General features: G+C 45.8%; 1 protein-coding gene across 2 annotated transcripts; it reads left to right on the top strand.

Annotated features, from left to right (window-relative positions):
• Positions 1-26,537, top strand: rif1 (replication timing regulatory factor 1). 2 transcript variants are annotated; one of them, XM_069687772.1, is made up of 34 exons: positions 1-1,899; positions 1,982-2,060; positions 2,806-2,902; positions 2,988-3,118; positions 3,228-3,322; positions 3,672-3,861; positions 4,600-4,692; positions 7,790-7,928; positions 8,055-8,206; positions 8,497-8,611; positions 8,728-8,895; positions 10,147-10,257; positions 11,839-11,901; positions 12,429-12,529; positions 13,022-13,108; positions 13,199-13,272; positions 14,344-14,524; positions 15,523-15,630; positions 15,706-15,855; positions 16,904-17,003; positions 17,090-17,379; positions 17,473-17,675; positions 18,186-18,279; positions 18,371-18,502; positions 18,650-18,792; positions 19,509-19,598; positions 19,688-19,742; positions 20,385-23,603; positions 23,726-23,854; positions 23,938-24,024; positions 24,939-25,054; positions 25,153-25,303; positions 25,400-25,511; positions 26,167-26,537. In XM_069687772.1, the coding sequence occupies exons 1-34, from the start codon at positions 1,781-1,783 to the stop codon at positions 26,442-26,444; spliced, it is 7,452 nt and encodes a 2,483-aa protein (XP_069543873.1). In that variant the 5' UTR covers positions 1-1,780; the 3' UTR covers positions 26,445-26,537. The 2 variants fall into 2 exon arrangements, with proteins under 2 accessions (XP_069543873.1, XP_069543872.1); XM_069687771.1 differs by having other exon boundaries at positions 12,426-12,529.
• The last annotated feature ends 800 nt before the right edge of the window (positions 26,538-27,337 follow it).

The raw sequence follows: 27,337 nt of genomic DNA, 5'->3' as shown, positions 1-27,337 counted from the left end.
CCGGTTCAACCGAACAGTTTAAAAAGCGGCTGCTTTGGTTATTATTAGTGACAGTAAGTAAGAGTTTTGAACCCTGCACCATCAGGATGCTGTTATTGATACTAATGCTCTCTTTCCTTATAAGGTAAAAAAGGGGCGGTCTGAGTGTGACGTAGAGGGGTCAAAGGTAATTTTGTACGTCGGCTTGGTGGTTTGGCGCCAGCAAATTTCGCGGGGAAGCAGAGCAGCGGAGCAGCCGAAGAAGGAAGCTGAAGTACGGAACCGTAAAAGCGGCGGAAAGTGACGTGTTGACCGGACAGTCCGCCGGTGTGTTGACCGGACAGTCCGCCGGTGTGTTGTGTGTCCGTCCAACAACTCGGGGCGAGGTGAGCCGCCGGTGTGTTGTGTCAAACAAGCAAAGTGTCAATGTTTGATGTTTGTGAGCTGTGTCGGTTTGTCGGTTTGTCGGTGAGTCGGTGTGTCGGTGAGTCCAACCACCACCGGCCCGGAGGTGTGCGGCCGTGTTAGCCGCCGGTCGTCCGCTCGTCCGTGCAGGAAACTTCGCTCCCTCCGGACTCGCTTGCTAGCGCTGCTAACCAGAGAAGCTCGCCGGTTTTGGGTCTGAACGAGGGGAAGTCCGGTTTGCTCCGTGTCGCGTGCAGCAGCGGGACACCGGTAGACTTGTTGCGGGTCCTTAAACGTGACTCGTGGCCTCTGGCAGCATTTAACATCACATCACTTTCACCCGCAAACACCGTGTTTACATCGTCGACATGTTGGCGTCCGCGTCCTCACTTTGTTCTGTTCCGTCCACAGCAGTGGAGGGTGGCCGCAGTTTGATTCCCCTCAGGTATGTGAACACATCATCGGCTTTCTTCTTGAATATTTCTTCTTTAGGTGCCAGCGAAGTCTAAATTCATGGCACCTTTCAACACCATCTGCTTTACACGAGATAAAAGAAACAGAAATGTCTTTTTAAAAGCGTCTACTTAATAGATGAATAAGAGAAAGTTCTTCCACGAAGCAGGAGAATAAATGTCATTGTACACTTTCACTGTACCAGTCAGTAGTCAAGTCACATTTGCTCTACAACTTGTACACTATGCGATGTTTGGAGGAGCAAAACAACCTTTTAGTGGTGAAGAAATCATCAACATGGTAAAAGAATCAGGACAAAATGCTATGGAGATAGTAACCGCAGCCAGCAGAGAGAAGGATCCCGGACGGCTGGTTTATTCATGGTTAACCGCCAGTCAGCTGCTTTTTACATGAAGATGCTTGTATGACGGCTGAAATTAAAAGACGTTATTATCAAGTAGCCGGTCAGTTCTGTTTTTGTTGATTTATTGACTCACTTTTGTATAATTAGAGCTCATACAGCCCAATATTATGTTTAATAAAAATACAAAAAATCCTCTTCATTCGACCATCTTTCCAAATCCGGAAGATTTTTGGTTGATCCATCAAATGCTCGTTATTTTTGAGAAGCACAAAACCGTGTTGTACTTTATAAACAACTTAAACATATATTTTTACGAGTTAATTGTCTGTCAACAAGCCTGGTCTTTACCGTGCTGTTTAATTATGATTTCAGAGACCCGGTCCTGCCTCCTGATTCTTCATTCATTCATTCATTGATTCGCTCTCTTGTTTTAACCTGCAAACGTTCGCCACATTCACTCTGAAACTCACGACTGCTTCGACACGCAGGACGTGAGGATCTGGGTTCAGACCGCTGACCATGTTCCCAACATGTGTTTTCTCCTCCATCTCCTCGTCAAAGGCCTGACGGAGGTGAGTCATGATGATGGTGTCGGCAGGGCCTCCGAGCACCTCCAGCTTCCTCCCTCTGTTGGAGACTCTGGAGGACGCCACCGCCGGACCGTCCGAGCAGACGGACGCCTATCTCACCATCGCTAAGTAAGTCGCCTGCTTTCGTGTTCGAGGACGGAGTTTCTCCTTCGTTACGAGTGAGAGAACAGCTTATTATTTTATTTTCCAGTCGGCTCAGCGGAGAAGAAGGCCGCCAGTTTCTCCCTGCTGTTGAAAAGCACTTTTGCCGATTGGGTAAAGCCGTTCTGGTGAGTGTTGTGTTCACAGTTACCGGTCCCTCCCAGAAATCACCTTCGCAATAATTAAGACACATTCAAGCCAACTCTGCAATATTTGCGGGAGCTTGCAATTAAAAAAAATTTAAACAGCCAAAAAGGCTCGTCAAGTCAAAGTAACTATTTTCAAACAAAACACACTTTATTAACAACAACAACAACAAAAAAATCCTCATTTACAATCAACACAACAAAAAAACAACTCTAGCCACCGGAGGAAACCGAAACCAGCTCAACCGACGGGGGATTGAACCGCCGACCCTCCGATTGGAGGGCCGCCAGTTGTTCTCGTAACAGTCACAGACCGTCACTTTCATGGAGCCTCACGGTTCTCTTAAGTTTAATAAATAGGTCAAAGTTAAAAAAAAAAAAGATTAAAACTAAAATATTTCTCATGTACAGCATGATTATTATCAAAGGCAGTGATTACATATTTATTCTTTTATCAGGTGTTGCTTTGAAAAAGATAAAATCTTTCTATCTCGACTTCCAATCTTTTCTAATTCTCAAAAACTCCACAAATTTCATCGCAATTTTTGAGAATATCCACCTCAAAATCAAACATTTTTAATCGCACCAATCACAGAAGAACTCGGTGACATCCTGGAGGGACTGTTTTACGACATTAAAAAGCTGCGGGAGCCTCTCGTGTTTCATTTTTTACAGCAGATCTCTTCATCCGTGATAGCTCAGTGTTTCTGCCTTGTGTGGTTTCCAGGTTCACATCAGCAGTTCCAGTGCCGAGCTGAGCCAGGCCGCCCTGCAGGCGTTGGGCTTCTGCGTGTACCACGCTCACGTCGTCTCCGCGGTGCCCGGTACGTTCCCGTCATACGTCGCACTCGTCGTCATTTTAAACATGTAACCGCCGCGCCGGCTGATCCTCTTCTGTTTGTTCTCCAGAAACCTTCGCAGCAGAAATACTGTCGGCGCTTTGCTTCCTCGTGGTGAAGTCGGCCGATAAGAACACGTGCACCAGAGCATTGTGGGTCGTTTCCAAACAGAGCTTTCATGCAGATGTCGTTGCCAAAAAAGTGAGCAGAGATTTAAATCCAGGCAAATGTGGCCCAAGATGGAGCAGCGGTGGTGATGTCAGGGGTGAAAGGTCGTTGTGTATTGAACCACGTAGCTTCTTCCGTCCAGGTGTCGCTGATAGTGGAAACTCTGGAGAAGGTGTGGAGCCGAGAGGACGTCCAGTCTGTGGTGATGGAGCACGAGGCCTTGAACGTTGTCATCAGGTAAAAACATGAATTCAGTTTATTCTAACCTCCAGTACTTCCTATTAATGTCTCGGCTCGCCGTCAGAGGAACTAGTAGTGTTCAAGTGGGCCAGTTTTAAACAGCCCTCTGAACACGACGTCACTCGCATGCTGTCGGATCTGATCCTCCTCTAACAAGTGTTATCAGACCAGATATCAGTTTGGACACCAGCTGTTTTAACTACAGCAGAGGAGCCGGTCAAAAGCTCCTTGTTCTTTATGAATGTGTACTTGTAATGACCGTGTTGAAATGTGATATTCAATGAAGCATCATTTATCGTGTTTTGTTTTTGCTGAGCTGTGGTTTTTGTGTCCGTGGTGTGTGCAGGATGCTGGAGCAGGTGCCGACCCAGATGGGCGACCGAGCGGTGCAGTGGGCGAAGCTGGTCGTCCCGCTGGTGGTCCACTCAGCCTCCAAGGTGCGTCTGCGGGCTGCCGCCGCCTTGGAAATGGGGATGCCTCTTCTCCTGCAGAAACAGATGGACGTGGCCGCTGTTATCGAACCAATGATGTCCCCAGTGAGTATCTCCTCGTGTGTTGGAGGGCGGCAGAGCTCAGAGAGGTTGTGGTTCTTTGTACAGAAACATTAGGGGGCGCTAGTGAGTCACTGCAACGTCCAGACAGATGCACTGACATCTGTGATGGACAGCGTCTGCTGGGTTGGTCGGGTTTAGACTTGAGGAGTGAAGGGGTGATTCACAGAATCTGATGGGGGACACATTTCAATGTAACACCTCTCTGAGTTTCTGCAGTTTGGTGGAATTTAAATATTCTTCTCCTGATGTCAGTTAGTAGTTGTTTTGTTTGTCATTACTGATCTATTGCTGATCCAACTAAAAATACACTGAAATGTCTTTGTATTTTTAGTGATGCGTTTCTTTCTTGAGAATAATTGTAATATATAAAGAATCACACTGTAAAAGTCCAATTAATTTTAATTTACTAACAAGCAATTCATTCTGTCAAACCTGGAAGACAGATGTTGTCAGGGTGTTGGTGTAGTGATTATTCAAAACCAGGATGAAAATAATTCTGAAAATTAAAAATATCATGGTAGATTAAAGACTATAATCCCTGAACCATCTACTGGTGCGATGTGTTTTAAAGTAAACGTCTTCCAGATTGCCCTTTTAACAGTTGAATATTTAACGATTAAATATCTTTTTTTTTTTTTAAAGGTTAGTCAGAAGAGTGACGTGGTGAGAACGAGTTGAGCTGTGTGATGACTCTGCTGTCTTGTTCATGTTTCTCCTCAGAAACTGATCCCAGAACTGCAGAAACTTTTCATGTCCAAGAATGAAACCAACGTCCTGAAGCTCTGGCCCTTATTTGTGAAACTGCTCGGGAAGGTAAAGTATTCATGTCTTACTGTATGTGTGCGTCCTGGCGCTCACGGGTTAGTAGATCAATACACAGTAGACTCACTGCAACCTTCAGGAACATCTTAAACTTCCTGTCTCTGAATCAGTTCACATCTGTTCGATGACAGATTGAGACTTTGAGCTCCATTTCTGACAAACCTTTAAAAGCTGATACTCATTTTCTGAAACGGTTTTATTTCCAAGTGACGTTTGACCCGCCAGAGAAACCGAACCCTGTTCAACAAATCACCTGAAAATGTCTGACATCCCATTTTGTCCTGCCAAAGGCACGTTTTGCATGTTTTGCATGTGTGAGGCTGAGTTTGTAGCAGGAGGAAGGTCCAACCCTGATGACTAACGGGTACAAACTTCACGTGATCATCATCACTTCCTGAGTTCCCCTCGTTTTTATGAGTGCTGGTCCGGGAGGGAAAATGTACGTAACTCGGGTCCTGTTTAGATTTAAGGCGTTTTGTTGACGCTGAGGGTTTTTGTGTCCTCTTGTTCCCACATAACTCTGATTTATATGTTCGTCCTTCTGATACTGTTGTGGATCAGGATGACTGCAGCAGGGAGCGGGTTTGTTTTCTCCTCACTAATGTCGGAGTTCAGTCGTGAAGAATTATCTCCTCTACTCTGGTTCTTGCATGTCCTCATAGTGAGTTGAGAGTTTTTCTTTCTACCTGTATGCAGGACTCGAGTGCAGCGCAGGACGGCGTGTTATTGCTTCTATAACAGTGATCTGAAGTGTTTTCCTTCTCGTCACGACTTTGATCAGCTGACAGTATTTAAGGAGTTCATGGCTGAGCTTGTCTCCATTAAAAGCTCGGAGGACAATGAAGACATCAGGTAGTAAAGGCTCCTCCCACTGGCCTCCTCACGTCGGCCTGCGGGGGATAAACCATTTCACAGGGAGCGTAGACGTCTATAAATACGAGTCCAGAACAGAAGAACACTTCTGCAAAATCACAAATCTTTGGACCAGCTGGTGTTGGCATAAAAAAAAAAAAAAGGTTTCCATGATGAACGGAAAGGACAGAAACGTCTGTTCTTTCTCTCTCGTAGCTGAAGTTTATCTCTTTTTTGTGTGTACAGTGAACCCTCGTTTATCGCGGGGGTTACGTTCCAAATAGAGACCGCGATAGGTGAAATCCGTGAAGTAGGAACCTTTATTTTTTTTACAATTATTATACAATGAAATACTCCATAATACATTGAAACCAAAGAACAAAACCTTTTTACAAGCCCAAGCATTTGTTTAACAAATAAAAGTACTGTATAAATGTGTTTTTTTTAACAAATAACTACTGTACTGTAAAATAATAATTTTAATCATCAATACGAACTGAAGGCTTCAAATTGCTGAGATCAGCACCGCCCCACTGCGACCCGAGTCATTGGATTAGAACGGGAGGAAATGAAAAATGATTATGAAAACAAATACAAAGTACAAAGTACAGTCGGACAAATAGTGACTCACGTGTATTTCACGGCTCTTCTGACTGAGCTGCTGCATCCTGACTCCGCTCTGCAGCGGTTCTTTCTTCTAAAGCCGGCGGTGCAGGTGTGGTTTTTCAAGAGAAGAACATAGTTATCGGTAGTTGTTGTCGCTCTTTTTTCTTCTGGGCAAAAAGATTCTTATAAACCGACATGCCACCATCGATTATTTTTAATTTGGCAAGCTGTTTTACGTACGTGTACATATTAAACCGCAACGTTATTGACAAACAGGTAGAGAAGAAGCGGAGAGACTGTTTAGCCAATCAGAATGCAGAACACAATGCACGATGCAAATCCGTGAAGTAGCGAGACCGCGAAAAGTGAACCGCGTTATAGCGAGGGTTCACTGTAATGTGAATTTATTTTTAATCTTTTTTGAGTCATTTTTTAAAAAAACGGGCAGAAAATGGTGAAAAATGTTTGTGCTGATTTCCCAAAGTCTTTTACACAAAGTTCACATTGGTCAGGGAATTTCAAAACCTCTTTTCCAGACAGCAGCTCAGGGATTTTAATCATTTTTATGGGACAAGTTCTGGAATATCAGTTAATTGTGCATGTAATATTTTCCATGTCTGTATCTATAACGTTAGTTAGCTGGTTATTGTCAGTATGGATGTTTGGCAGCGTTAATAATCAGACACAAATTAAACATGTAATTTATTAAGTTGCGAGCTAATTACTCTTGTTAGTTAATTCTTTGACTCTGCAGCCAGTATTTATACATGGATTTATTTTATTTGAATATCAGCCAGGGGGCATGTGTCAGCCTGTTTTTAACAGATGTGACAACGGCAGCATGTTTTTCTGTTAGAGGTCGAGGAGGTTCAGCTTCTCAGTCGGTGAAAGTCGGAGTTTGAACTTTGACTTCAGAGTAGGAACTCTGAATGTAACATCTTCAAATGTCTTAATTTATCTGACCAAAGAAAGAGGGATGATGTGTTCAGCAACATGTTTGTGGATGAACTTTCTCTGGTTCTGGTTCTCGGTTCCTCTTCACAACGTTCAGAGCATTTAGACCAGGGGTGTCAAACTCATTTTAGTTAAGGGGCCACATACTGCCCACTTTCACCTCAGGCGGGCCAGACCAGTAAATTCATAGCATAATAACGCATTCATAACAACAATATTTCTCTCTGTTTAAATCATTGGTGAAGGTTTTTGGATGATAAACCCTATTTTAAGGTCTTTCTACAATAAACTAGAAACATAAAGACCAAAAACTCAGACATCAGCCCACTGTTTATCTGCCCCGGCTCTCCTCTACAGATTCCCTAGCACCGAGCGCTGCTGCCTCCAGAGCAGAAATCGCATTTACGCTGTTTTTGAAGCAATTACTGGATCGATTATAAATAAAAAAAATAAATAAATAAATAACAAAACGTTTGTACTCATAAACCTCCATATTCTCATAGAAATGGAATTTATGTCTTTCTGTAATTTTCACACTTAGCAAAGTCATCCGGCGGGCCGAGCTGGACCCCCTGGTGGGCCAGAGCCGGCCCGCGGGCCGTATGTTTGACACCCCTGATTTAGACAGACTGATATCCAGACACCTGGGACAGATTGACATGTCTTCCCTCCACAGCTGCTGCACAGAGGAGGTCCCTTCATCAACTCTCTGCTGCACTTGGAGGAGCTCGGTTTCCGCAGTTCCTCTCCGACCATTAAGAAGATTGCCTTCATCGCCTGGAAGAGCCTCATCGATAACTTTGCTCTCAATCCAGGTGAGCGACTCGGCGGTGCAAGTTGTGTTTTTTAGCCCTCAAACTAAACTAATCCTGTGTTTGAACGGCACAGGTACTCAGTTATCAAACAGAGGTTTTAAATGGTCTCTCCTCTTCCTCCTGAAGACATCCTGTCCAGTGCCAAACGGGTGAAGCTCTTGATGCAGCCGCTCACATCCATCCATGTCAGAACAGAAGCTCTGCTGCTCACCAAGGTGGAGGTCTGGTGGTACCTGGTGGTCCAACTTGGGCCCAATCTGTCTCCCAACTTTGATCAGGTGAGACAGCACAAACTGCTGCTGTAGCCCCGCCCTCACCTGTCGCACCCACTCATACAAAAGAATACAAAATAATAAAAATGAATGAAGGGGCAGAAGTGTAATAATTAGAATCAGATGGTTTTGAATTGAAAAGGCCTTGAAATGTGGATTTACGAGGTGGATGTTTCCCTGTTTATGATCTGTTGGTAGATGGATATAGATCTGAAATATGTTGTATTGTCAGTTTTCATAGAGAGCTACTTCAGGTGTAACGTTATGGAGTTGGTGAACCGTGTTTGTGTCTCCAGGTTTCTGTACCGCTGCTCCAGTGCACCATCGGACCCGAATCCTCTTTTGTCTCTGGCACTCCTTCCAGACCTGTCAATCAAAATGGTGCTGTTGCACCTGGCACACCCAAGACGGGTAGGCTTCCACATCCGCCTATCAATCCCCTGAGAGACACCAGCTCACAGCAGGACTGGACTCCCGGCAGTGAAAGGTGTAATGTGTAGTTTTTGTTTCCTTCTCTGGGCTCTCAGGCTTCAACAGTCCAGCCAATACATCTCGGATGAGCCTGAATTCCAGCGTCCAGGTCGCCTCCACCTTCCCCTCCATCCAGCTGTTGGGCCTGGAGATGTTGCTTCACTATTTTATGGGACCAGAGGTTGTTTCCACGGCAGCCAAGAACAAACTCACCCTGAGTCTCGGTGGGTCGGAGCTCTGCGCTGAACTGCTTTTTATTTGGTGCCTGAGTCTTCAGTTGAGGATCAGCAAAGAAAATCAGCTTGGATTTTATTTTGAAATGCAACTCGGGCATAAACTGATGGCAGAAGAAGTAACCTGGCAGCAAAAGAATGAAAAAAGTTATTATAAAAAGAGGTCCTCCAAAATGCGTGTTTTATTAGACATGAAGTGAGGACTGATCTGTTGGGCTGTTGCTCCCTTTCAGATTTGAACAGGTTTGTTTTTGTGGAACCGAAAAGGTGATAAAGTAGAAGAGATTTCGCTGCTCCAGTCTTCTGTGGGTGGACATGTCAAGTAAAATATCCTGAAACTGCTTGTGTTCATGCAATTCAGAAAAGTTACACACTGTAGCGTCGACGTAAAGTTGATGTACTTATGATGACGGTGATGTGCTTCTTGACAGCGGTGTCATTATCTTCTAGCCTGGTGTTACCATATCAGTTTTCACTCTGTGAAATATGGCTGTGGCCCCCATCTATAGGGAGTCGGTTGCAGTTGTTCCATCCAATCAGAATGTGCCGACACTCTGCAGCCACCGACCGCGTCAACCAAAGGGTTTTTTCCTGAATACAAAATATTGTTAAAATTGTTTTTAATGCACGACAGCAGCTGGACGACGTGCTGAACGTTTATCTTGTGCAGAATTATTCCGGTCACCCAGAGTTGCACTCGTCACCGTCACCAGCCGTCCGATCACAGTGAAGGAGGGGCGGGACATACGTGGGTAACCACCGGCGCTGCTCGCTGATTGGTCGGCCCTTCACAGTGTCTGGCTGTTACCAGACGCTTATCACAGCCAAGAAAACTCACGCTTCCTGTTTCTGACCTACAATAAGTTGCCAGGAAAATTGCTGCAAAAATGGGGACAGGCCGTTGATTGATGCCGATATAACAAAACTCTCAATACCAGAATTTCACAACAAAAATGTATCAGATGAATGCACCATGAAAAACTCTTTAATTTAATAAACAAAAATAATTAGCACAGAAACATTAGCCACAATGTTAGCTTCAAGGAGATGACGTCATGTTGGATGCATCCTGACCTTTGGTTGTCTGAACTGTTCCTGACCATCGAACATGAACACTAAACCCTCCTGGTGTCGGTCTTCCCTCCATGTTGTTGTGTCAGGTGTCTGCGGCTGGTTGTTCCTCTGTAAATCTCCATACTTTGGTTAAATCATCATGTGAACAAGGCTGTCCTTCTTTTTCAGAGCCTTTGAATCAGCCTCTCCTGTCTGGAGCTTCGTCTTTCACTAAACACGCCTCTGTGCTCATCTTCATCATCAGAGACGGCTTCGTCAACGTCGGAAAAGACGCTCCAGGTAAACGGCTTCACTTGGATCTCAATCTTTCAGTTGCACAACGGAGTTGAATTCAATCCTGTCATCCTCTTTGCATTGAGCAGAAAGGTCAGGAGTTGTTAGTATAATTTTGCTGTTATGTTGTATTTTCTCTATCTACAACTACAGATGTTCCCTAAACGCCTGCTGCCGTGCATGCAGCTTGTGTGCTGCTAAACTAAGTTGAAAAGTGTCAAATAAAGTATTCAAATATCAGCTTTAACAGGAAGGTTCAGTGTTTCCCTTCGACTGGGACCGGCTGCCCGTCTCTGTAAACCGGGTGTATGCTCTGGAGCCTGTGACACTGGAGGGCTTTTAATTTGAAGAGTCGCGGTATTCAACTGATCTCTCCCTCACTGAGTGACAGACAGACACTCTTTTTAGCTCCGCCCCTCTGCTGCAGTCCCCCCAAAAATATTGTATTTATGTTATTGACCCTAATTTATGATCTGCTGTTTGTTTCCAGCTCAGTTTGAGAGTCTGCTGCGTTTTGCAGACATTGACAGTTGTGCGAGTTTCTGTCCTCTGATCTCTGTTTCATGAAGGGCAGAGCCACTCAGAAACGGGAAACATGCGAGTGGGTGGGGTCGTGAAGACCTTAAACTTGTATTCGTTTGATTGGTCAACTCAGGGTCTTTCTGAATGATCTCTCGTTGTGATGCTGATAGTTTCAGCTTGTTGTGACTTTGCTGCTTGCGTTAGAGTTTTAGTACCGTTTCAGAACTCCGTTCACTAACAGGCCTGAAAACACAGCACTTGACCGTCCACGTACACTGGGCATGCAGCGCTGGTCAGACAGGAGAGGGCATGGGGACTTGAGACGGGGACTTGAGACGGGGACTGAGACGATTGGGTCACCAGAACAGGTGCGACACTGGTGCTCCAAGTAGGATTGAAATCTCTGCTGGATGCAGGATTTGTCCCAAGTTGCTGAAATACCAGCGGCTCTATCGGCAGTTTTATGGGATGCAGAATAAATCTGCTCACCAGCTGCAGGTCAACAAGGTCAGCTGTGGCAGTAACCTGCGTTTTGTGTTGAATGAACCACCTACAGTCAAGGTTGATGTTCTTTGTTTCCCTCCAGAGAGTTTTCATGTCATAGGGGTGTGATGAGTCGCACACGGTCTCACTGATGAGATCAAATCAGGACACCAAGCTTCATCGTCTTCAAGAGCGTCTTCCACCCGTCCACACTAGTTGGTCCATTCTACCTGAGATGAGCTCAGCAGCATTTTCCAAAGTTTTCAGGGTTAAAAAGGCTCCAGCAGTGTCGACACAACCTACACTAATGTATTGGTGTAGGTCGTCTTTGTATTTGAGTAACCAAGGCAAGTAAAGGAAGTCTGTGTCAACACTGTTTGGGAAAGAGAGTAAATATAACCAATAATAGACACTTATTCAATTGTGTCCACAGTCCGTCTCCAACTCCAACGTGTAGATCTCATAGAAGACCTAAAAGACGACCTAACCTTAAACCTAATATAACATCACTGAAGCTAAAACCTGCTGTCTGACTGCATGTAAACATGGTTATGGTTGTCTCTCTCTCTTTGTGTCCTACAGATCCCCTCTTGGATGTCATATGGACAAGTCTTGTCCGGTTTGTCAACTTAACCATAGAGTCCGGTAAGAGATGGTATATTAGTCATGAATAGTTTTCATGTGAACGGGAGATCACAACCAGAGAAATGTAAATGAAGGCCATTTGTTCAGTCTGGGAATCAAATGCAACCTTAAATTTGGTCAAGAAAGCCAAATACTTGATGAGTGACACATGAAATGTTAGTTTCACACTGCTTTTTGTTATTGTGGTATGAAATCACTACTTTGTGTGTTGTTGTGGCTGCTGCTCAGCAGGGTGGGCTCTGAGCTGTGGGTCCAGCCGGGTAGCACCACATAGAGCACTCTGATTGGGTTGTGGCTCTGTCACAGAGGAGGAGGACCAGCGAGACCTCGTCCGGCCTCCTGCCCGACCCACTCTCACCGTCATCAGTTTAAGTTGGAGCGTTCAGATCCTCGTGGTCTGGACTGCTGTGAAAACACCAAACTCTGAGGGGCCTGTCCCCGATGATGTCCCTCCTGTCCATATATGGTCTTTGTGTTTGACCCTCTTTAGCAGGATTTGTAAAATATCCTTTGTGCTTTGTCAGCAGGCAGTAAGAAGGATCGCCAGGGCTCTGAAGTGCTCACGCTGATGCTTCAAGCTCTGCAGGGTATCGTCACCTCAGAAGCTCTGCCTGCAGACAGAGTCATGGTAAAATAGATCCACAACCTTTGACAGGAAGTCATCAAACACTCAACTAGTTTATATCAGTAGATCTATGAGGTACAGTGAACCCTGGTTTTTCGCGGGGGTTACGTTCCAAATAGAAACCGTGATAGGCGAAATCCGTGAAGTAGTAACCTTTATTTTACAATTGAAATAGATAGAACTGGACATTAAATATATCTACGTTACATATAGTCGTAATGTGATTTCAATGCACGATGCAAATCCGTGAAGCAGCGAGACCGTGAAAGGTGAACCGCGTTATAGCGAGGGTTCACTGTACTTCAGAACAGGCATCTTGAGCTCAGTAAGAAAAGGTTCATGCCAGTTCAAAACGTGTCTCCAACAAGTTACGTCATTTATTGTCATCAGTCTTTCGATGTCAGTTATGTGGCTGCTGATTGGATTTGTTATATTTGAATTGCAGTTCTCTGTTGCAGCTTTAAGAAGTTTTCTTGTTGTTGTTGTTTACTCCAGGTTCTCTTCGAGGCCACAGTCAAAGGTATTCCCCAGAGAGTTCTTGGCTCTGCTTCCTATCAAGTGGGCAAGATGGACGTGTTAAATGTGAGTTCTTCTTTTGTCCCCCAGTCAGCACGTATTTCTGAAATGCTCATTAGAGGTTTGTTGACGGTCGGTTGGTGTTTCTTTCCTCAGGGAACGCCGGCTCTGTTCCTCATCCTGCTCCTCTGCAACAGCAGCATGCTGTCGGCCTACATGGAGGATGAGAGGTGGGTCCAGAGTTTAGTTTGATCGTCTCATTCCAGACTCGTTCGTTTGGTCCAAGGACTGACTGAAGAGGCCATTTTCAACACAGACTTTTTTTTTACCTTCACTCCCTCCAGGAAATCGCGATCTGGCGATCGCAATAATCAAACTCAGATTTAAGCCATCGCAGCAATATTTCAAAAAATGTCCTCAACAGAACCTCTGCTGAAACTATTACAGCTTAAATTGGTCTTTACAAACAAAACTCGCTTTCTTACCCAAAATAACTCCTCAGAACAATCTCTCCCTCCTCATCACCGAAACAAACCAGAGGAGGCCGGGAAAATACAAAAAAGCAGAAGCCTGCAGAAGAAATAAGGAATACTTTGTTAAATTAGTTTTACACACACTTCAAGTTGTAAGAGGCTGCACCTAGTTTGGATGTAGTCGTGGTATGTTACAGTCACAGACTCTGACTTAATACGCAGCAAATGACATTGACATTTTTTTAAGGAACATTAATAATCCAATATGTTGAGGTGAAGTCCGGTTCTTCGGGACCGTTTGAGTGGACACCTTACTTTTTCATTAAATAAAACTTACGAACTGGTTTTTGTTGGAACTTTTATCCACCACGTTATCTGGTTTGACGCATATACATGTGACGCTTTTTTTTAATTTGGAGTCAAGTTTTGCACAAAGTCCATTTCAACTAATGACTTATTTTGTATTCACAACTCCACAATTTCTCACTTTTCCACTAAGTTGCCAGACTGGTGCCATCGAGCTCATATTTATCATATTTATGATAGAAGTGGACTTGTGAGCGTTAGACCTGTTACACTGGAGAACTAACTGGGATATAACAGCTGAGTCGGCTGGTTTCTCCTGCTGGTGCCCAGCGGTAACAGATGGTGTTAATATAGAAATATACTTCTTCCAGTTAAAAAACGGCTCTCGTTTTGTCCTTTTGCATTTCTTTTTTAAGCTCGTACTTTTTTTTAAAAAAAATACAAAGCGCAACAAAGTGGGTTGATGACATCATCACGTGCTCTGCTGTACTTAATGACGCCCTCTGGTGTTTGTACCTGCAGATTCCTCCACTGCCTCCAGACGCTGGTTGGCTGCGGCCTGTCGGGTCCCGCTTCCCCGCTAGCGTTTGCAGAGGCGGTCCTGGGCGCCTTCAGCCGGAGCGCCGGGTCTCTGCACACCAAGGAGCAGCTGTGGAGGATGTGGAGCGTGATGGTCGGCTCGCTCACTGACTCCATCGCACAGGTTTGAATTTCAAGCTGCCGTTGGTTTTGATTCTGTTTTATTTTGTTTATAAAGGAGGCGTTACGTTTTCTGCTGAACGTGATATCTCAAGATCGCTTTGAGGGAATTAGATCAAACTGGGCAGAAACATGGATGAACTGATTACATTTAAGGGGGCAAAGGTCAGAGGTCAAGGTCACTGTGTCCCATGTCAACACATTCACATGAACATATTATCTCTGACTGCCAAATTTAAACAAATTCCATCCAGTCACCTTGAACCAACGATGACCTGGGGAGATTTGTGGTTTAAGGTCAAACGTCAAGGTCACTGTCACCTCACATCAACACATGCATTTGAACGCAATTTTTCAGGAAGGCCTCGAGGGAATTTCTTCTCAGAGAGGAACTGCTTAGATTTTGGAGGTCAAAGGTCAAGGTCATCTGGAGTTCAAGACCTTTATGGGTTTGGGCAGATATACATGTAAACTAGAACTGGAGTGGTTAGCAGAGGCAGATGACTGCTGGGCGGCCATTTTAGTTTATAAACTAAGTTTAAGTTACAAAATAAGTGCTCTCTCAGCAGTTATCATGATGGAGATGACCCCCCCCACCTCACCTCCCTCCCCGACAAAAAAAACTGTCTCACACACACACAAACAGGTACATAAAGAGAAGAATGGGACTCACTTCTTCCGTTAACTCGGCTTAACAAACGGCATCAAACTTGGAAAACCCTCCGCTGAGATGAGAAGCCGGTTTTAGTTTCCTCTCTGAGGTGATGGCCGTTGTTTACGCTGCGTCGAGGCCTTCCTGAGAGTTCATGATCATTAGACCTGTGGATGCACCGACAACCTGACACGTAACATTACAAAAACACTGGTCAGTTTACGGGAAGAATAAAGTCATCACGGAGAATTAACATTGGTGAAGAGATCTCAGCTTTTTAAAAGCTTAATCAGTGAGCCTGATGTCAGAACATGAATTTGTCCTCATAAACTTTTTTAATTTTTTTACAGTCTAATGAAGTGAACCAAGGTGACGCCCTGGAGCATAACTTCAGTGCCATGCACTCTGCCTTGATGCTCCCCGTCACGCACCTCCTGTGTGACACCCCGCTACCGCAGGTCTGTTCGTCTTCTTTCATCGTTTACCATCATATGACCGGAGGATTCGCCCTGATCGGGATCCCTGTGTTTTAGGCGGCTCAGAAGTCAATGCTGTCTTCGTGGTCCAAGCTGTACAAGGTGTTCGCCCGCTGCTCTGCTCTGGTGGTCACGGCCGAGGAGAACATCTGCTGCGAGGAGCTCTGTGCAAAGATAGCAGCCGCGGTGGACCGAGAGGCTCTCGCTGTGAGTATCAGAACTCTGGACCGACGTGAACATCCAACAAAGATGTGTTTTTATTATGAGCCTGCTGTTTCCAGACCTGCATTCACTGTGTGGATGTATTTGCTCCGTAGGGGGTCGTTTCCAGGCCCTTCAGGGTCATTTTGAAACTGTTGGAGCAGCCTTTAACCAATCTGTAATGACTTCCAGAAATACCCCAGGGGCCCCAATTCATGCATACGAAGGGTCAAAAATTCATGTAAATGGAGGGTGGAGGGTCCAAAATACGTGTTCATGTTATGTGAAATTACATTTCATTAATATATATGAATATATTTTGCAGAAAATGTACTTTCTGAATCTGAAATAGATTTTTTTTTGAATAATTAAAACACTACTCTTCATCTGCGTGAGATTAATTTTATTATTTTGTTGTCAATAAAAGTAATCCTGCCCATTTATATTGTAAAATATTTTCACAGCTTCTATATCACATCTTGACTCGCAGCTTAAAGTCAGTGACTTAGGACACACACACACACACACACACACACACACACACACACACACACACACACACACACACACACACACACACGTACGTACTTCTTAGCTGGACAAACTTTAGTGTGGAGTCTTTAAAGTTGGGATTTTACAGCACTGCAGTAGTAACGCAATAAAAAGAATAAGCACGAGCTTGTCAAAGCCATGGTGGGACAAAACAAATAAGGTGTGGCCCAAATTTGGCCCGTGTACCCTAAATTGGGCTACTCTGTTATGTGCCGAAACTCGACCACGGCTCTAACTGCATTTAGAGCCAGGTTAGGTCATATGAAATAATAACTATATATATAAATACCTACACTTTTTATAGGTTCAAATAAACAAAAAGCAATTTAAAAGATTCTTAATACATAATAAAAAATCAGCATCGGCGTCCCGATTGGAGAACAATTTAAAAGCCCAGATAATTTATGAAAACATCACAATTGGAAACCTGAATGTGGAAGTTTACACTTCAAAAATGTTAGTTTTGCTTATTTTGTGGTGCTGCTGCTATCCGGTCCTCCAGGTTCCTTCAACAGCCAACGCCGTCGCCAGCATCCTCCAGGTCATGGTGGAGTGTGTGGACTTCTCGCCGTACACGCCTCAATTTCAACAAAAGCTGAAGTGTAAGAGAACTGAATCCAACCTTTATCTCCGCTTTCACTCGTAGATTTTAGAGGAATGATGTGTTTTAAAACATTGGCTCTTCTAGCTCCTTACACACCCGTCCACTGGCTGCACAAGAGGAGTAAGGCGCTGGGGAACCTGTCCAGCTTCCAGGACCTGCTGCTGCAGTGTCTGCAGGTCTACCTGGAGGCCCCCGAGGCTTCATTTGATACCACAGCGTTGGCGCTGGTATCGGTCCTGTCTGCTCTCTTCACCAACCTCGTTCTGGCCAACACCGTCCAGGAGGCCTTGACCTCTCTGATCGGACCTCTCACCGCTTTCTACCGACGGGCAGCCGGCGAGCCGCCCGCCTTCACCGCGCAGCTCCTGGAGAAGGTGCCGTCCTCGTCGAAGGTGCACAAACCTTTTAGATGTCGTTCAAGTGGCCGAAGTAACAGCCGTCTGCTTTCCCCTCTCCGTCTCCTGCAGCTGGAGAAGCTTCTCGGGGACGTCCTCGGCTGCCTGCAGAGCCGATCCGCTGTGGCCTACGACGATGAACTTCTGGCTCGGCTCTGCCCGCTGCTCTGCGTCTTGTTCCTCCACAAGAACAAGCAGCTCCGCGTCTCCGTCACCCAGTTCTGGAACTCCACCTTCGCCAACGCGGCCCGCCTCGCCTACCCCGACCAGATCAGGTGAACATCTCCGGGTTATCGCTTCATGTTCATGTTGTACTCGCAGCAAAACGGTGAACAGTCGTGGATAAGAAGAAACAACAACACAGTTTTCTCAGAAATAACCTGAAACTGAGAAAAGTAATCAGCATCCATAACAATTTATTCCATATTTGATAAAAATCCAACTTCGGTTTTGATTTTGGGTTTTACAGAATTTTTCACCACTTGTGATGCATTTTGCTGCTGCTGTTGTTATCAACATCTGTAAAATATGTTCTTTTAGCTGAATTGCTGCTGTTTCTTGTCTGCTCAGCACAACGGCAGCATGTCTTTCTGTTCATGTCGGGTCACGGAGGTTCAGCTTCTTATTCAGTGAAGGTCCGGTTTGGTTTGGCTCGGTTTCATTTCACCTGGTGAAATCTTTGAAAGGATTCCGATCAGGACTCACAGAAGGCCAGATTGGGAACAATCTTCACGCCAAACCTTTCACACAAATAAAGTGTTCAATGTTGCATTTTTCATACACAGACCAGTACTGAGCCAAGTGAAACAGAGGACCCCGATCATCCTCCCTGGTTTTGAGGTGGTCTCAGTCTCAGATGAGCTCAGCAGACAGTGTTCGGTGAGTTGTCGTAAATATCTTTTTATTTTACGTCAGCGGTGTGGTTTAAACTTGCAGCGCTCTCACTCTCCCTTTGTCACCGTGTGTTCAGAGTGAGAGCTCTCAGCTGGAGACCAGACTGAGCGGGATGTCGCTTCCATCGGGGGGGAAGAGGGACTCGGTGCAGGGGAAGGCTGCTGAGCTGAAGGACAGGAGCTCCACCAAGACCTCCAAGCCAGTTTCTGTACGTTTGTACTCGGACCAAATGGTGTTTCTTGAGGGTCTGGATGTATTTCCTCTAGTGTACAGTACTGTGCTCTTTGAAAACATGCACTATGAAAATATCAAACATAATATGAATGCATTGCCTCATTAGTTTCCACTGTTGCAGACAAAGCTGGACTTTGGATCTCCTAAGCTTCCTCGCAGAGACGTTTTGGATGAGGAGGCCTCCATTGACTTTGTCTTTATCCCTCCCGAGACGAAGGACAGAGTTCTGACGGAGCACCAGAAGGAGGTGAAAAGGACTAAAAGGTCAGATTTCTCCTTCGATCTGTGTGGTCTGCATTTGGTCATTTAAACCTCACGGCTGAACGGCTTCACGACATACTGCATCACAAGAACCAGCAGAACAAACTCTTTCTGAGGACACCTGTCGTTTCTCTGCACGACAAAGCCTCTTTAAATGTGGTTCTTAACAAACAGCTGACGTCTGTGCCGTCTCCAACATAGAGCTGACATTACATCCTACTTTGTATTATGAGAATAGCATCAACGTATTTGCAGGTCTACCTTGACACCCAAGTGTTATCAGCACATATCACAGGGTCGTGTCTCCTGGTTTGGGAGTCATTCATGACATCCGTTTTCCATCAGGCACTTAACACATATTTATTTGTATATTGCTGAGTCATACAGGGTCCCACAAGCATGGTTTATATAATGCCAGATTCTACACAACTATATCTTGTGGTGAGACACATGTAAAAACATGACAATTTAATTCAACCATTTTTTTCCTTGACATAAAGGCTAAATAAAATATGTCCTAGTATTATCAAATTCAATAATGAAAGATTCAGATAGCCCAGACTTTTCTGATAAAATGATACAGCATGAATGTTCAGCACCAACAATGACCAAGATATGAGCTTCAGAGTGAAATCTCCTGAAAACAGCCTGTAGGGTTGAGAGGGTTGAGAGGGTTGACGTGTGCACGTTGAGTGAAGCTGCTGTTTTCTGTGCTGCAGGGTTGACATTCCCGCCATGTACAACAACCTGGATGCCTCTCTGGATACCAGCGTGTTCAGCCAGTACACACGGAGTCAAGACGACTCTTTGTAAGTTCTGAGCATTAACTTTCACAAACAAAATAAATCGCTGCTCTGGTGGGGAAATAAAACACTCATTATCAACTATTTGTCAACAGGAACAAACTGACAACTGAAAAAGCTGACGGCGTTACGAAAGAGGCTCCTGACAAGGTAATGAAAGAGATCAGGGAAAGACTCCGCCCACTCTGTGGGTTCAGATCCTGTTCTTCCTCGCTGCCACGGCATGTATGAATCAAGTTTACCTATGAAATAAAGTCATGGTAACATCTCCAGGTTACCATGAAACTAACACGGTTAGAGCTTTAATAAAGGCGCTGACATGACTGCTCTGATAGTCTCAGTCAGTTGGTGGCAGTCGCGCACCAAGATATGCAGCACTGAATCAACGAAGGCATGGAAGAAAACCTGAGCTAGCAAACAAAACGGGATTTTAAAATACTTCAATTGTCTTTTTTTTTTTACACTTTTAGGAACGATCACGGTATGTTATTATCCCTGCTGAGCTAAATAACCTCACAGCTCAGACCCAGAATAATGTTTTGGATGACAGATAAGCACAGAAACACACCAGTATATATACCTCGAAGGATTTAAATGGCATTTTAGATTTGTTACGTACTCAAAGAATAAGGAAATCTCTTCATTGCTATAACGCACATCAAGCATGTGTCAAGTAACACCTCCTGATTTCTCCATTATCATCGTTAGATCACAGCAAATCTCAATGCTTTATATCCTTTTTTTCTGTATGTCTGCAGAAAGATTTAGTAACGTGTATTTGGTTTCTTTCAGACTCCTCATAAAGATTTGGAAAATGAGGAAAACACTGAAGTTCTAACTAAAGAGACTAAAGACGATACCGATGCAAAAAATACAGATAAGATGACAGGAAGCCAGCAGGAGGAGCAGGAGGAGATGGTCTCCGCCTCAGCAGATGTTTCTATGGAGGATAACACAATAAGTGACGAGTCGGCTGAGAACGTGGATGTGCAGGCTAAAGACACCACTGATCCCAACATCTCCGCCTCTTCAGATTTGGTTTCGGGGACGCCCCAGAAAGCCCACAGTCGACGTCAGTCGTTTATCACTCTGGAGAAGTACGCTGACGGGAAGGTCGCCAGCCCCAGCAGCGTGGTCGCGTTTCCAAGTCCGCTCGTAAAGACCTTCAACAGCCGAGAAAGCTCGAACACCAATCAGACGTTCTCCTCTCAGGCTTCCCGGACAACAACTGCTCCAAACTCTCAGGGTTCCCAGTCGACGCCGACTATAAAAATGGACTCTCGGCGCCCTGTGGACGATGCACCGGAGTCCCCTCGAAGGCCAGCAAACTCTAGAATGAAAAGCAAGCCGGTGAAGCTGACGGAGAGACTGCCGAGCGACCCCACAGAGGACGAAGATGTTATCCCAGACACCCAAACTGAAGTTGATGTAAAGGGGAATACAACAAAGGCCACAAAATCAGAGACAATGAAACTCTCAAACCAAGAAGAGCAATCTGAACTGGAGGTCGATGATTCTCAATCGTCCGTGACCCAGGTATCTCCCCACAAACCCAGACGGTCCAGCCGCTCCAGAATCAGACCTCTGCTGCCCGGAGAGGAGGCCGAGCAGCGGGACTCAAAACACACCCAGTGTAAAAGGACACGTTCTGCAGAAAAGGCCGAAAGCGATTCTCCAAAGCAGAGCGCGATGCAAAGCAGATCAAACACCAGGAGCATGTCTGCCGAGGACAACTGTGTTCGGGACAGATTACGAACGAGGCCTCAGAGCGACACAAGTGAGTCCAGACAAACCAACTCTCAGGGCAAGAAGATCAGACTGTTCAGCTCTTCACAAAACTTCCTCAATAAATCGGAACGCAAAAGGAGAAGTGGCGGTGAGCCCGAGTCCAGTCAAACACGTGTCAAACCGGGCAGGCGCAGTCGGCAGAGCAAAGTTTCACCGGAGATGGAGGAGGATGCTGGACTGAAGAAAAACGTTTTGCCTGACGAAGAGGAAACGAGCCAAACTGTCACCCATGACCTGCTCGAAAAGACTGACAAAGATAATGAGCCAAAGAAACTCTCCCAGACGGTCACTCTCTCCCCTCAAACTGGTGGCAAGTCTCAGGAGTCGGAGCCGGTAGAAAAGACTGAAAAAGAAGGTGATAAGTCGAACAAGGATTGTCACACCGTCGTGCCTTCAGCTCGAGATGGAGGCCAGTCCAAAGAGTCTGAGCCTGGAGGAACGGCCAAAAAGGAAAAGGACTCTCCAACTAATGACAAGTCCCAAGATAGAACAAACCCGACCGAGAACATGGTGGCCGGGGTCCAAAACAAACACAAGGCGCTGGAAACTATGAGTGCCAACCTCAGTCAAGAAGACTCTCAGGTGATCACACCTTCATCTTCTGATAGCCAGTCTAAACGTAGATCCAGAAGAACCAAGGCGTCGTCTGAGACGGCAGGATCCCAAGACGGAAGTGACCGTGAGAATTCTGTAGGAAGGCAAAGTAGGTCTAACTCTCAGGCAACGACGCGAGCTGGAGGTAGGACCAGAAGGAGCGACGTACAAGACGGCTCGTCAAAATCAAGGAGCAGCTCGACTCCACAGAGTTCTCAGTCCTTAGATGTGTCTGATGAATCCCAGTCCTCCCAAGGCAGGGGCAGGTATTTAAGACGAAGGTCCTCCCAAGCACTGGTAGCCGGTGTGGAGTCCTCGGAGTCTGAATCCTCTGAGGCCAGAGGCAACGCTGTTATCCCCAAAAAGAGAGGGAGGAAATCTAAAGCCTCTCTGCAAAGTCCTCTTACCCTTCAACTTCAGGAGGACAAAACTGAGAAGGTCGATGCTGATGTTTCTCAAAAGGAATGTAGTGAACGCATAGAAGCAACAAATCAAACCGATCTAGAAGAATCATCAGAATTTCAGGATTTGCGGGGCGCTGAATTGCTCCTGGTTACAGGTACCATGGAGGTGCAGAGTAAGGACCGATCCCCACTGGAGCTGGAGGCTGATGTATCTCTGCAGGCTGATGTATCTCTGGAGGCTGATGTATCTCTGGAGGCTGATGTATCTCTGGAGGCTGATGTATCTCTGCAGGCTGAAGTATCTCTGGAGGCTGATGTATCTCTGGAGGCTGAAGTATCTCTGGAGGCTGAAGTATCTCTGGAGGCTGATGTATCTCTGGAGGCTGATGTATCTCTGGAGGCTGATGTATCTCTGGAGGTGACTGAGGATGTAGAGATGAGCAGCGAGGATCAGCAGAGAGGAAGAGATTCTAAAACCAGCAGTGATCGTACTTCCTCACAAGACTCTGGGCAGTTGGAAATGCTTGAATCTGTTGTTCTCAGTAATGAACAGATTCGGTTAAAGTTTCCCAGTGACCTGTGTTCATCTGCTGTGGACTCGGTAGCGCCCCCTGATGGGACAACAGACAAACTGCAGTTCTCAGAGTCTTTAAAGGAGAACGATGAAGCAGCATCTGAAACTGGGGACGTGGTTACAGAAAAAGAAATGTCCGATTCAGACCGCCAAGAACGTGCAGTCGTTCTAGTAGAGGACGAAGTTAAAGACGGTCGTTCACAAAACCAGATGGAGTGTCCAACTGGCACAGATGAGCCTTCAAAAGAGGAGGAGCAGTCGACCTCAAACCAGCATGCAGAAGCCAGCGGGGAGGAACAGGCTGCACTTCCAATGGAGAATGAAGGCGACGGCCAAACCCAGATTATGGAGTCTCCGAACAAACGGAAAACTCTGACGGCCAGCACTGAAAACCACGTTGCTGCAGATCTGGATGACGCGTGCTCTGCTTCAGCATCCTCCGAGTCTTCGAGGATCTCTGAATCTGTGTTTCAGGATTCTCCCGTGAAGCAGAAAGACCTGGAGTCGGTCATGCGGCCAGACGTAGGACAAAGCCCCGACGGTGGGAGGACCAGGGGAACCTGGTCTCCTTCGGCTTCACCCTCCACCAGTATTCTCAAGAAGGGCCAGAAGAGAGCGCTGGAGGTGGACACTCCCTCACCCCTCCTCAAGGTTAGTAACAGACACACTTGGTTCAAATGGGTTTCCAATACGCAACTTCTGTGAGCCAAAAATCAAATCTTTGTGTTTGTAATGTTGGTAACAGTAACTTGGGTTCCTCCGTGTCGTTGCAGTTCAGGCGCGTGTCCTTTGCGAATCCAATCCAGCGTCAGGAAACTGCAGACGACATTGATCGTCGCAGCCCGGCTGTCAGAACCAGCTCGCCGAGGAGGTCCAAAGGCAGCAGCATCCCACAGCCGAAGGTGTGAACGGTGGTAACGCCTCTGGTCCGGTCCGGTCCACTCAGACCAGCTCTTTTCCCTGACGGTCCTGTTTCTTCCTCCAGCAGGTCACCACTCCAACAAAGGGCCTGCTCACCCTGAGTCCAAGGAACCTTCGTAGTCCAGGTTACAAGAGCTCCAAGAAATGTTTGGTATGAAGACACACGGGAGAAGATGACATGTCCAGTATGCTCTCTGTTCGGCTGGTTTATCCAGCCTCCTCTGATGAGTATAGCACCGTATATATTGATGAGTGGATCTGCCTCTTTCGCTACTGGGATTTTTACTTCATCAGATGAGGCCAATGTGCTCAGAAGGTAGCAGTTCAGCTGCTTTTCTACAACCTGCTTACTAAAAAACATGTTTCTATTGCTGTTGGGGACAAAAGGGCGAGAGAGCAGGTTTCCCACGAGCCGAGGAATATCAGGGAATTATCAAAACTCTCTTCCAGACAGGGAACTTCATCATTTTTTGGTCCAAGTCCATGAATATCAGGAATTTTAGTTTGCGTGTTTAAATTTGCGTTTCTTCTGAGGAAGCTGCAGCTGATCCTGAACACTGTTTCTGTTTCACTGCTGCTGGACAGAAGAATCAGAGTTTACTGAGTTTTAAACAGAGGACACAAAAACATAAACACGTGTTCACACGATGAGGTCATCTCCTGTCTGTGATCTGAAACAACACGACTCGGTAAGAGTCCTGACGTGGAAGATCTACCTGAGGGGAGTTTGACATTTGACTCGGTGAGACGTGAACACGCGTGTCGACGTGTTTCACCGGCACCGAACGGACACGCGTTGAAACATTTGACCCGGTTATTTTCTTTGTACAACAGGTCGCCCGTAAACTCCTGTAACACAAGAGCCCGATAATAATCTGAGCAGATCTCTTGTCTGAGCTGGTGACACAAAACGTTAGAAAGTCGGTCCAATGTTTGAATTCGTTCGGAGTCAAAATATTGATCGGGCCGGCTTTAAACGGTTTTCCGGTTTGGTTCCGAGTCGGTTTGTTGGAGGCTGTTCGTCCTGATGGAAGATGAGCCTCCTTTTTTTATCTTTTGTTCCAGATTGCTGAAATGAGCCAAGAGCCTCGCCCCGTGTCCAAAGACTGCATCTACCCCGCCCTGGTGGGCTGCTCCACGCCGGTGGAAGCCGTGCTGCCTCAGATATCCTCCAACATGTGGTGAGGCTCTGATATTTCTACTTTTTAATTAACGTGAAACTTTTCCACTTCACAAAGATGCATCTGGGGTGTTTTCCACTGCCGTCGGTTGTCTTCAGGTCTCGTGGTTTCGGGCAGCTTGTCCGAGCCAGAAACATCAAAACGGTCGGTGACCTCAGCGCTCTGACTCCCGGTGAAATCAAGACTCTGCCGATTCGCTCCCCAAAGATCTCCAATGTCAAGAAAGCGCTTAAAATCTACGAACAGCAGGTACGGCGACCGATGAAGAGCAACAGCAGGAGGGCTGTAACGCCACAACACGAATGATCTTTCAGTGAATTTGACACCTAAACTGTGATCCCGTAGCGGAAAGGACGAGGCGGCGATGAGTTGAAGAGTTTTGATGAGACGGAGATGATGACCTCTGAACTGGAGACCAGCGGCCCTCAACATCCAGACGAGGACAACACCACGTCGGGTGAGACGCTCGCTGGATGAACTCTGTTCATTTGTCCGTCAGATGGGAGCAGTGAAACCACAATGCAGCAAATTTCAGGGAATTTTGTTTGCCATTTATCAAATAATTTGTTTGTTTTTTCTGGCAATATTTCTTGGTACTGTCCGAGTGGTTTTATCCTCTTTCAGTTCGTCGAAGGGAAACATGAAGGGAAATGTAGATTCCTGAATTTCTGGCTCCAAAATGAAGAATTCAAAGACTGGCTGATAAAAATAGACCACAGAAGGGCTGAATGTAAAATTTGTAAAACTACTAAAGATCTATTTAACAAAGGAGAGAGAGTCCTTTGCTGCCATGGCAACTGTAAGAAACGTGCTGGATTCTTGAAAGAAAGTTTGCATGTTTTTTGCACTGTGTGTGTTTATAATTCAGCAGCAGGTTTTGTACTGAAAACACCCGACAGCTTTTATATAGATGGGAATAAAACAATGTGTCTGCTCAGCACAACAGCAGGCCGAGTTTGAGCTGTTCATTAGAGATTCACGTCACATTTCTCTTCATCTGTGATCTTCATCCGATCCAACCGGCTCCTGTTCACCGTGGAGACGTGAAACGAGCAAATAAACACAAGCTTTTCCTTTCAGTACTCAAACAAAGGCGTCTTTTCTGTTTGCAGCCACGGAGCTGCTGGACGAGTTTGTTTCTGCGGATGGGCGACCAGAGCAGGACGTCCTGGAGAACCAGAGACCCGGCGCGCCGGACCTGGAGCCGGAGCCGGGTCCTGGCGGGCTGCTGTCGGAGGTGGAGACTCTGACCGGCAGGATGTCGGCGCTCGGACTCCGAGGCTGCTCGCCACAGCAGCTGCTGGAGATGCACGACGGGTTGGGAGACATGATGAGGCGCGTGGTGGCGGAGCTGACCGCACGCCTCCGCCCGACGGACGGAAAACCGTGAGGAGGACGAGGCGTCCAACCGGCGCCGCGCCGGCCCGACTTCGTTTGTCTCTTCAGAGGAACGTTTTCATCCTCCTGGTGTTCGAGACTCGGACTGATTACGTCAACACGCTTTACAGGATTTTAGGGTTTTAACTCTCCACGCCTTTGAATTTTGCAAATTTTTGGTTCTTTTAAAGTCTTTTTAGAAGATGCTGACAGTACGTTTTCTTCTGTTTCTAGCTGGAGCCGTTTGGTTTTAAGAAACACTCAAAGGGAAGCACGGACACACTTTAAAACTGCCCAAATATTTTTTTAGTGTCGGCCTCAACACGGAGGGTCTTTCCCCTGCAGACTGCCACCAATAGTTGGTCGAAGACTATGAAGAAAATACGATTTCCCCTCATGCAGTTTATGCTTTTTAATGCTTTCTTACGTCATTTCATCCGTTTACAATTCAGCTCATCAGTGCTCTTGTATATTTTGTACCATCACACTAAAATGTCTTATTGCATTTTTATCCTCATGAAACACAGATTGTTGTAGTCGTCTCTTTTTTAAATACTTCAATAAAAGACAGAACTGATTTTTTTTTTTTTTAAGTGCAATTACAGTATTTCCTAAAGGACCAATATTTAATCTCTGTGTTTCTATTCTAACACGCTTGCTCTACTCGACCTCCTGTGTTGTAAAATCTCTTGCGAACTTCAACCTGCTGTTTCGGGTCTGCTAGCTTAGCAGTTAACGATGTCTTCTCCTGATCGACGTGTTGGAGGTTTCGTTATTCCTCGGACTCCTTTTATTGAAGGCAGCAGTCACTGAATTGGAACTGAAAAACGATCCATTAGCATCAGCAGCAGCTAACCGGGCCTTGATAGACCCACGGTCTGTTTAGAAAAGAGTTCGTAGCTTCAG

Source organism: Brachyistius frenatus, unplaced genomic scaffold (assembly GCF_029030835.1).
Source record: "Brachyistius frenatus isolate BFR_SWC_R1_liver_20210118 unplaced genomic scaffold, ASM2903083v1 Contig_490, whole genome shotgun sequence".
NCBI lineage: Eukaryota > Metazoa > Chordata > Actinopteri > Embiotocidae > Brachyistius > Brachyistius frenatus.
The sequence above is the reverse complement of the archived record's forward strand: the minus strand, read 5'-3'. Positions and strand labels throughout refer to the sequence as shown.